The sequence below is a fragment of the Arachis stenosperma genome, chromosome 5, assembly GCF_014773155.1.
Source record: "Arachis stenosperma cultivar V10309 chromosome 5, arast.V10309.gnm1.PFL2, whole genome shotgun sequence".
NCBI lineage: Eukaryota > Viridiplantae > Streptophyta > Magnoliopsida > Fabales > Fabaceae > Arachis > Arachis stenosperma.
In genome coordinates, this window is record NC_080381.1 from 33,407,939 (window position 1) to 33,419,653 (window position 11,715).

The 11,715-nt window shown below is 31.2% G+C and overlaps 1 protein-coding gene and 1 long non-coding RNA gene across 2 annotated transcripts; one reads left to right on the top strand and one right to left on the bottom strand.

The window, feature by feature from the left end:
* Positions 1-803: 803 nt before the first annotated feature.
* LOC130980054 (uncharacterized) lies at positions 804-1,563 on the bottom strand. The gene is made up of 3 exons (XR_009086865.1): positions 1,510-1,563; positions 1,106-1,153; positions 804-849 (listed from the first exon to the last, which is right to left on the bottom strand). It is a non-coding gene; the product is annotated as an uncharacterized LOC130980054 (long non-coding RNA).
* Positions 1,564-10,677: 9,114 nt separating this feature from the next.
* On the top strand, positions 10,678-11,115 carry LOC130980669 (zinc finger protein 6-like). Its single transcript, XM_057904327.1, has one exon. The coding sequence runs from the start codon at positions 10,678-10,680 to the stop codon at positions 11,113-11,115; it is 438 nt and encodes a 145-aa protein (XP_057760310.1).
* Positions 11,116-11,715: the final 600 nt, after the last annotated feature.

Sequence of the window (11,715 nt, forward strand, 5' to 3'; positions counted from 1 at the left end):
CCAAGACTAAAGATCTAAGATGAACAGATTGATAATTAAAATATAGGAAACAAAAAGATAATTAGTAAAAGAGAAAAAATATTAGTGAAATTTTTTTTTTAAAATTTACCTGTGATTTCGTGTATGTATCTTAAGTGATGTTGTAAAATTCCTGCACATTCGAGGGTTGATTTTCTCATAATTCCTGAACATTGAGAAGTGAAAAAGCAATAATTAATTAATTAATCAATTAATTAGAATTAGGAAGTTTGATAAGAGATATCATAAAGAATTTATAGATAGGAATTTATCAATGTTAAAAATGGACAGAAAAAGAATTTCTACTGCACACAACACATCACTAATTGCTTTATTTTCATGAAAGTTCTAAGTATAACAGTTTTGACCACTAACATGAATTCAAAGTATACTGAGTTGAAGAACTTGTCAATAAACTCTCTTGAACTTTGCTGAATCTATCAACCTCTTCCTCCTCCCTGAAGAAGTAAGTTTAGTTAAGCAGAGTAAAAGAAAAAGTGAAGATAATTGGAAGCATTGTGAAAAACCTGGCAGCAAATTGATTGAACCAAAAGCATTTTCAGCCAACTCCAACACCTACAACAACTATGAATCTAATGTTAAGTTCCCTAAATTGAGCTTTCACCATCTGTTGTAAAGCATGATATAGGGGGGAGAAAGAAGAGTAAAGCAAGGAGCCTATCTGTTGTAGTGCATGATATAGGGGGAGAAAGAAGAGTAAAATAGAACATACACCATTAAGTCCAGGAACTTTGAATTCAGGTTATCTTCCTTGACATTATTGGAGTTAGATTGATGATTCATGTAATTCTCCAAAGTCACTGATATAATCTATTATATAAACCAACCACCCAAACAAAAAACAAGCTAAGACAGGAAGTCATCTGATTAAAGAGGAAAAAACAAAAGCTGTTGCAGTGAGTCCAAGATAATCTTGAAATTTAATAGCCAAGTTTTGGTTCGAAGTTTAGAAAATAAATAAATAACAAACTAAATCACAATGTTGAAGACAACACTTCTTTCTCGTATATAACTGTTTGTATCATTGAGCAATAGCCAAGAGTCAAAGTATGAAAAATATACTCACATCATCGAAATCCATGGAAAGATGTGAGTGCTCACCCATGAAACGCACCTAGCCATGGAAACATAGGGAAGAGAAAAATGTATGAACATGGGATGGTACAAATGACCTTAGGGAACTACCAAAAGGTATCAAATGGTATTCAGGCATGAATAACTAACCCAAATGATTTAAATATCTCCCTCTTATAACCATAAGTTCACCCCAAATATGTCCTACTCCTCCACAAAGTTGTGTTCATAAAAAATAGTTAAGGGGTGCATTTCTTTGTGTGCTACTATATCTTTAATAAATTTTTTGTGTGTGTATTTTATTAAGAACAGTCCTAAATATATTGAATTATGGGAATGGAACAAGAATTAAGCAATTTCCAGAAGTAAAGGAAGAACCAAAGCAAGGAGCAGTACCATATAGGATAGAGCTTGTAGTCCTGCTGAACGTAGATGCAGAGCTCGTTCATCTTTGCCCACTTCTTGAGCCAATTGGCATAGTTTAAGTATAAAATCCTCTAAATTGAACATGTATGTACCATCTGTCTATTTTTAACTCAAAAAGTCAGAGATACAAAAATTGTTCCTTTTAGAAAAGAAAGAAAATATATAGGGCTAAAACATGCGATATCTATAGAAAGAACTCTGGTTTTTCTTTTTGAGCTAAGGGATACCCACTTTTACCACCAAAATTAACTTCCACATAGATACTTTTCAATGGGATTGCATATCGCTGCACAGTATCCACGGAAACCAATCATACACTGATGTTAACCCTAAGAAAGGTTTAATAATCAAATACCTGGCATTTTATGAAATCAACAAGAGTGTTGCAGCCTAATATCCTGATTTTATCTATTTGAGATTGTTCTAGAAGAGTCCGAATTATCGCTAATAAACTACTGGCATATAGTGGCCTGCAAAATAGGAGTATCACTTGCATACTATTACATGTTCTGATTATTTGAAATAGAACGAAGTGGCAATCCAACAATCAAAATCAAACGAACCAAAACTTTATATTACAGCAAAAATTGGCTGTCTGAAACTGGTTCAAAACATTTGGCAAACTAAGAAAAAGTAAAACCACTCATTAGGAGGGAATTTATCAGAATAATGACAATTAGTTTAATTACTATATATGTGCCACTGAACTTACATCTGCTCCTTACATGACGATAAGAATTTCCTATATATGCACAAGACAAATTTATTTGAAGGATTTAAGTATTGCACACCACATGGCCAGTTGGGAATCTATTCAGGAGATTCTAATTAGGCATTACAAAAGCAATACATTTTTTATGCAGGTTATGTTCAATTAAGTTAATTGCCAAAAAAATTAGACCACTATATGTATATCACTTAGCTTGAATTTAAGAAATTAATACCACTGAGCCTGGAACTGGAAAATCTGTGTGCAAAATGGAAGAATTTCCTCATTATTTTCCATCAGAAGAAAGAAAACCTTGGCAGGAGCATCAACAACTCTGAAAGCTTCTACGGTTGTCCGTACTAACCACAAGCTAGGGAAAACACTGAAAATTCAGCACAGTACATACATGATGATGAAAGTGAAAATAGAAAGAAAAGAAAAAATACACAGTACATACAGTTGTTTCTGAACATGTCTAGGCCTCGAACCTCAAAGCATAGCATTATATGCTAGCGACTCGAAAAAGCATATTCAATAAGCACATACACTTGACCCTCTCAAAGAACATATATACATCCTAAACACATTCCTCAATTTCCCCAATCTGAAAATAGAATTAGCTTCCTAAGATTACGGAGGAGAAAAAAATCCTAACCTGAGACATGATTCCAGCGAGAAGTGAGGATTACAGCAGAGATGGCTCAAGCAGAGTTAAATTTCCGGAAGAACGGCGGCAGCCTCCAACAACTCAAAACAGAACCAGAAAAAGCGGCGGCAGCCTCCAACAACTCTGGTGAGCTTCCTCAACGACAGTGGTGGCAGGAGCTTCGGCGGTGCTAACCGAGGCTTGACGGCGGCAGGAACGGCGGCGACTCCACACGCGACCGTGACAATGACGGCTTCACCTCCTCCGCGCGCGCTCCCTTTCGTTCGCAGTTCTGTTTTCGACGCGGCTCAAGGACGATCGGCGGCGACGACCAGATCTCCAGCGACGGCAAGAGGATGCACGACAGTGCCTTCTCCCTCCCAGTCCTGGCTTGCGCTCGTCACTCTCTCCCATGGCTCCCTCTGCGAACGCTCTCTCTCTCTCAACGGTTCGACAACGACGTGACAGCGGCGGTGAGGCCTAGCGCGCCGGCGCGGTCTTCTTCTCCGCTCTCCTCTGCTTTCCCCAGATCTCTCTCTCTCTCTCCGATGATGGTGGTGCGGCGGCAAGACGCAGCACAGTCTCTCCTCCCTTCCCGATCTCCCTTCTCCCTCGGACTCCCCCCTTTCTTCTTTCTTCGTTTCTAATTGTTGGAGTTAGGGTTTCTAATTGAAAATAGGGCTTGCAATTTTGTTTTGAACTCAGGATTTGAATAAGTAAATCAGTAAATAATATATAAATTATAAAGATGTATTTTGTGTTAAGTTAAAAGAAGAAAAAAACATTTTTTGTTAAAATGTTGAGAGAAAATGTCAAAATTTTAGAGGAAAAAATTTAATTTATTTTTGGCAACATTTATAATGAGTAGTTTATTAAAAATTTAAGAATAACACTTATAAAGTGTAATATATAAATATCACAAATGTTGCTTATTTAATTTACAAAAGCAACACTTTTTATTTGTACTTTTAATTGATCAAAAGGAACATTTATGATATGTTGTTAAAAAAGAGTTGCAATAGTTTTATTTTTATATAACAAATATTAAGTGTTGTCTTTAATTAGTTTAGACAACACTTTTTGAGTGTTATTTGCAATATATATTGCAATAGCTAAGAAATGTTGTAGTGGCACCTGGAACAAAACTTGAATAATGGGTAGTATATGCACAAGTGTTTTTGAATTAAACAAGTATATGCACAAGTTACTATTCATATAAAAATGAAAACCTTGAATCATATATGAAATTGTAAAACAAATAATAATAAGAAGAAAATAATTTAAAACAAATAGCAACAATCACATATTTCTCAAACATATTAACTAAACAATTCCTCTGGAGAATTTTCTCCTTAACCACCACCATCATCATTCTTCTTCATCATTTTTGTTTCCCTTAATTGCACTGTGCAAAATGTCCACACATAGTTGTTTCCTAAAGAGAAAAAGGTCTTTACTTTTTCTGCAATTCAACATCTCATTCTCAAAGCCAAATTGGCAGTTAAATCCATGAAAGTTAAGCTTGTTTCTCATTATCTTCCTTTCTTTCTTTTTTGTTGGCATTTTCCAATTTAACATTATGTAAATTAACAAGAGAGACTGAATCATCGAAAATGCATGTGAGACTATAACAACAATGAAGTTAAAGTTGGAGGTGTCATTTATAAGCATCAACATAAGAAGTTTTGTTCCAAAAATGCTAGAAAGCGAGGCCAAATTAAAGAGCGAGGTTTAATAAAAAGTTGTTGTTTCTGCACGTTATATTATTTATTAGTACAATTAAGAAGGAAAATGTCTCTAAACATGCATTCCATTCCGTAGTAAAATTCAGAATCAATGCATTCAGAAATTTCATTCCCAGTGTAAAATTCAGAATCTTCTTACCAATATGCACTCCTCCAGAAGCCAAGGCACTGCTATCACCAAAATGGACATTTTTGTTCCCAGTTATGACATGAATAAGAAAGCTGGGGTGAGGAGGTTGCAACTGCATATAGTATTGTTGGAGTTTGCAAAGAGGAGGAGGTGAGATAGGAGAAGAAGAGGAAGAAGGAGAAGGAGAAGAGAAGGGAGAAGGGTTTCTCGACTGTGGTTGTTCGACACAGAACGAGGAGCACACTGCGCCGTCGCCGTGGAGCAGCGTGCATGGAGAAGGTGACCGCGCCGACGCCTGTGGAGGAAAGCACCGCGCAGTCGCTGTACGTGGAAGATAGCGCCACAATCGAGAGCTGTTGTCACTGTTAGGACTTTGACTGGCAGGGAAGGGTGTGTCGCTGTTAGTGATGGGTTACTGAAGTGTTAGGGCTTAGGGTAGTGAACTGAAGCACATACATGATATATTTGTTCTTTTTTTTTTTAAAGTTATTTGATTGGACAAATAATTGGTAGGAAGATGATTAAAAATTTTTCTCTAAAATTTTTAACTATGAATAATTTTAGGCAACTCTTTTATAAATGTTATTTATTCAATTTTTTTGACAACACTTATAAATTGTTGTATTTTTATTTAAAAATATTATCTTAAGGTTTTTATATTGCAATATTTTATAAATATTGTTTTAGATATCAAAGACAACTATTTTTGTGGGTGGCAAAAATTTTGTCATCTTTGTCTTACTCAAAAGCAACTCGTAAAAAATTTTGTCTTTGCCTATCTAAAGCAAATTTTGTTAAATGTTACTTCGAATAAGAGTTACCTTAGGTAAAAAATATTGTAGTGGTCCTATTTGAATCCAAAAAAGTTTCATTAGCCTCAATGTAGTCTCACCGTCAGGTCAAAGTTAAATAATTAACGAAACGTCCTACATGATAGCAATACAAGAACAAGGTTGATAATCTGGAGAATAAGTACAAGCTCCAGAGGCACAAAATCAATCATAGATGCATCAATATATTTATTTATCATTTTTCTTATAATTTAAATGAATGATTTTCTTCATAATTAAGGAGAATGATAAATAAATGTATTGATACATCCACGGTTGATTGTTTGCCTTTAGAGCTTGTACTTATTCTCCAAATTATCGACCTTATTCTTGTATTGTTGTCATGTAACATTTCATTAATTATTTAACTTTGACCAGGAAATCGAAACCATACATTGGCCGATTCTCCGCTCAATCAGGAATACTTCCAATTTCACTTTTTCACAAGCTCTCAAGATTTTGATACCTCCAAGAATAGATTTTCAGCACCAAAAGCTTATTCCAAGCTCTCCAAGACCTCAATCAACCTTCAATATTCACAAACACACTACTTAAACCACAATTATCATATCCAAATACAATAACTCAATACCCAAATGCCTTAATTCAAAGATTTCACTAGGGTTTGAGATCTCTTACCTTCCCCAAGGATCAAAGAGGCAAGACTAAGCCTTCCCTTCAAGCTATTTGGATCCTATTACATCAAAGAGCCCAAAATCTCAACACTTTATTCTAATATTTTCGAAATTAAGGGCTGAAAATTTGAAATTAATTCGTGGCTTAACTCTTGCACAACCTTATGGGCTTTGTGCGGGGGCAATCGGAGCTTTGGATCAAAAGTTATCAAGGATTGAAGATTAAGCTAAGTTTATGTTTTCATGACATGCTCATCCCTTCCCCATATGTATTTCAGCGTGTTTATGTGTGTGGCTGGGGGAAGAAGGTTGTTGCCTTCATTTAATTACCCATTTGGGTTAGGCCAAGGGGGCTCGGTTGGTCCGGTTTAGTCCGTTCGGTCCAATTTTGGGCCAAATTCTTTAAATTTAATGTCGAAATTTTCGTTTTGATTTTCTCTATTATATTAAACCATAAAAATCACATTTCTAATTTTCTAGAATAAATCTTAATTTATGGATTAATCATATATCAATTAACCGGGTTTTACATCCTTAACAACCTAGATCAAAGGAATAAAACTGAAATTGTTAACATTAAGGATTATTTTAGGCTGAGTACTTCAATTTCTTCATACAATAAGAAAAGTAAATCACTCACTTCACTAGAATACACATAGAAAAATGTGCATTAAAACACCCATAAAATTTTTCATAAAAAATTACATAAAATATCTTACAAACTTATTTAAATAGACTTTTAATTGATCAGCCTAAAAGTGAGCTAAATCTTTCTAAAATCAAATAATAAAATATTAAATTAAATAAAAGATATACTCAAAATTAATTCTAACCAATTTAAATCGTATTTGATTTATAATCAAATCAGATTTGATTTAAACTTAACTCCTAATGATATAATAATTAATTTAAATTAGAATTAATCTTATTAAATTAGATCAATTAGATTTTATTTAAATTTTAAATTCTTAAAAATATTAATAAACAAATCAATATCAAATCAAATCATTTAATAAATTATTCTAATAATAATCAAATTCAATTTTAAATCAAATAAATTCAAATTTATTGTCTTCATTTAACCCAACAGTCCTTGTCATCTCATCCTTAGCTAAGGATTGATATATTTCTTCATGCATGAATGCCGCCAAGTCAGCACTATTACTTTTAAGATGAAGTGTTGGTCTGCTATTAATGTCCAAGACTTACATAACTAATTTTTCTAGCATTCAAATCTTAAACATAACAAAATTATCATACTGCCCCTTAATTCTAAAATGATAAAAAAATACCCTCTTAAACACATATCAACCATCATCCTCAGACCTTCAATTCTTTCCAGTTTTTTCATTCCCCATTATCCTCACCAACATCTTTTAACCCTCATCTCTACCTCCATCATCCCTTACATGGAAGAACACAGAATGAAAAAAATAGATCAAGTGACGAAGAACGTTCTGATAACTCTAAATCCAAGATTTGATTATTACCTTTCGATCCTGAGTCCTTTGTTCTCGAAACAAAGGAAAAGAGAGTTGGAGGTTTGAAAAGAACAAGTCGATTTTATAGTGTCATTGATTGAGTATAGAAGAAAAGCTATAAAAAATTCAAGTTCGGATGAAATCGCAACGATATTCTCATACTTTGACACACTTTTCAATCTGAAGGTTGAAGAGAGAAAATCGAATTTTTCAAATGATGAATTGATTTTTCTTTGCTTTAAGTTCTTGAACAGCGGAATAGACACGACGGAAATAATAATAAAACGAAAGATAAAACAGCTGATTTCAAATCTAAGAGTTCAAGAAAAGCGATATAAAGAGATAAAATAAAATGTTTAAAAAAACAAGGTTGATGAGAAGGACATCGAGAAGATGCCGTAATGGAGCTTCTAAAGAAGCATCCTCCAACACTGCACTTTGTGCTAACACATGTTGTCACTGAACTTACAACTTTGGGAGAATATAATATTTCACTTTATGCGAATGTTGAGGTCTAGATGTCTGTTATTGATGAATAATTAACATTATTTTAGCTAGTCAAATTAAGATGATGATGGAGGTAGAGGTGAAGGATGAAAGGTATTGGCAAAGAGAGTGGGAAAGATGAATGATTAGAGAAGCTGAGAAAAATTGAAGTTCTGAGGATGACAGTGAATGGGAAGAAGAAGAAAAAAAATTTAAGGATAATTTTGTCCGAAAATTTAAGAAATGATGATTTTAAAACAATATTCAATATTAAGGACAACTTTAAACACAAAAAAATTTTGTGAAAATTTTTAATTTTTGATCAAAATTATAAAAATTAAAATTATGCTTAACCTTCTTATAATAATGATCTGACTTCTTTGTGTAATATATATATATATATATATATATATATATATATATATATATATATATATATATATATATATATATATATATATATATATATATATATCACGGTTTTTGTTTGTAAGCAATTTTAACAATTATATTATAGACTGTTTGTTATAAAGTTGTTCCTTTTCTTTAAAAAAATTATTTGCTTTTTTTAAAAGCCACCAATACTTTAATTTGTTTTTAGACAAAAAAATAAAAAATTTTAATATTTAAAAATTTATTTAAATATAAAATAATTTTTATTTATTAATTTCTTTAAAAAATAAAATAATTATTTTTTAAAAAAATTAATTCAAATTGACTCTAAAAACAGGAGAGAAGAATGATTCATTTAACTAGGATAATTTTTTTCTCTACGGTATTCAAGCCGTTTAAATAGTCTTTCAGTACGTAGTTTATATCAACTGGGAAAAAAGAAAAATTAAAGGTGGTGAAGATAATATTCGCATAATGTTGAGATATTGATTTCTGGTTTTCAAGTTTCAGTTTATAATAACGAAAAAGTTTACATAAAACTTAAAAGGATAGTCACGACTTCGAAGCCGGATGAATTGTTTTCTATTATATTAGAAATAATTGAGGGGAAAGAGAAAGCGTGTTGAGATTTGAGAAGATGGATGGAACTGCTTGTTAGAAAATGATAACACAATTGTTGTATGCTTATGCGACATATTAGCTATCATAATCATAATGATAACAAAATGGACAGCTTTATTTAGACGCCTAGTAAAGTCTTTGATGATTGAGGAGCATAGCATTATTAGACTTAGGTTAGGTTGATGTGTCGATTATATGAACAATGGACCCCTCGTCAACACTAGGCACCCTTAATTTCATCACATCTGATTGCAATAACTTCGTGGAAGTGGGAGAATGTTTTACATGTTTTTGGGTTTTGTTTTGTTTTTTCTTAAAGGTATTATATATTTTTTTAAAAATAATATTAGAATATTAGTAAAATTTATTATTTTTATCAATAATCAGTTAATAATATTTAAAAATATAAACTAAAAATATATTGTTAAATTAAAAGAATTAGATTAATAGCTAAAATTATTAGTCAAAAATAATAAATTTTACTAATTTTCTAATTTTTTTCCATAACGTTGTGATTATTTTTAAAAGAATATTTTTAACATTTAATTTTATTTTTAATATTTTAATTTGTGTTAAAATTACTCATGAACGTTAACTTCATCTAAAATATTGGGAATAAAATTAAAAATATTCAGGAATAATATTGACACAAATAAAAAATTAAATAAATCAAAAATATTAAAAATAAAATTAAATAAAATTAAATACTAAAAATATTTTTAAAATAAATAAAAAATATACTTAATTCTTTTTTTAATATTTTCAACCCTACTTGTATTACATAATAAATACGTTTAGGTTTTTATGACTTAAAAATCTATAATTTGATTCTTGTTGCATCCATTAAAAAAATTAATTATAAGACTAATAAAAAGAGCGAAAAAACCTTAAAAGTTATCTTCTATTTAAACTTATATTAATTATATTTTCATAAAAAAGGTAATTTTTAATCCATTTTTTGTTAAAGTAAAAAACTTAGTAAAATTGTTAGCTATAGTTTAAATGACATAATCTTTCCGTACTCATCTAAAAGATTGCAAATTTGAGTTTCACTATCTTCAGTTAAAAAAAAAAAAAACTTAGCAAAATTACTATATATAAAAAATAAATAATCAAATTAATTATTATATATTTATTTAATTTATTTTTAATGTATTATATTTTAATATCTATTCTATTTAGATAACTAATTTAATATCCAATTCTTTGTGGACATAACAATGCATAATAATTAGTCACCAAAAAAAAAAAAAAAACAATGCATAATAATTGAAAAGTTAATAATATACATTTACGTTTTGGGCCGTACATGATTCATGTCAAAAGTAAAACCCTAGCACTATCTTCTCTCTTCCTTCTCTGCGATGTCATTATATATATAGTAGATAATTAATCTAACATTCATTGCAAGAAATCAAATTTTGAGGTTTTGAACAACTGATGAAAAAAATCAGATAATATGATGAATTACTCATCGTCTTCTTCAGAAAAGCCAGCATCAGAGCTGAAGCTATTAGGTTTTCCTTTGGAAAATACCACTAGCGGAACTAATAATAACTGTATAGTGTGTTCATACTGTGATCGAAGATTCCAGAACTTTCAAGCACTTGGAGGGCACCAGAATGCGCATAGAAGAGAGAGGCAAATTATCGCTATGCATAATCTACTACCGTACCAATACAAACCAATAATAATCGCTGCTTTTGGTGACGCTGTATTGCCACCGCCGGAAAAGCTATTGTTACCTGCGGTGGAGGCATCACCGGCGGGAATGCGCCGCCGCAATAACTCTCCCTCTGTAGGAAGAGTTAGCGATAATGATGACATTGATCTTGAATTGAGATTAGCTACCTCCCCTGATAAGGAGTCTATAAGGTGTTTGAGAAAACACCGTAGTTAATTACTATTGAAAATGCTCAAATGAGAGTCAAGTTTAATTTTCAGGTACTAAAAAGTTCTCTGCTCTCTGCTTTCCTCAAATAATAACAGTAAAAATTTCTCTTTATTGTGTATTATCTCCGTTGTTCTAAAAATTTCTCAATTCAGTTGTTCTAAAAATTTAAACCTTTAAAGAGAGGTATCCGAATGATTCTATATTTCTATGTTTCTATCACACTTGCTTTCTCTCAGGCAAGAGGGAATTGGATGAAAAAAAAAAAATGCATCCAATATTATTGATTGTATGTAAGTATGCATATATAACAAGGGATGGATTCACTTAGTTCACCTAGAGGCATGTGGGGGCAGTGCCCCCACTACAATTTAAAAATTTTTAGTTAGTATATAACAACAATTTTTTTTTCCCCCGCTAAATTGTTAACTTTGACACTATTACATTAAATTATTATAAAATTTATCTTATCAAATTTGATTTTATTAATATATAAAATTATTATGTTAAATTAATCTTAAATTAAATAAAATTATTTTATTAAATTTATTTTATTATTAAAATATATTGACAATGAAAAATTATCTAACCTTATTTAAAATATAAAAT

Coding starts and splice junctions, on each gene's coding strand:
- LOC130980669 (XM_057904327.1), top strand. CDS start 10,678: ATGAATTACTCATCGTCTTCTTCAGAAAAGCCAGCATCAGAGCTGAAG.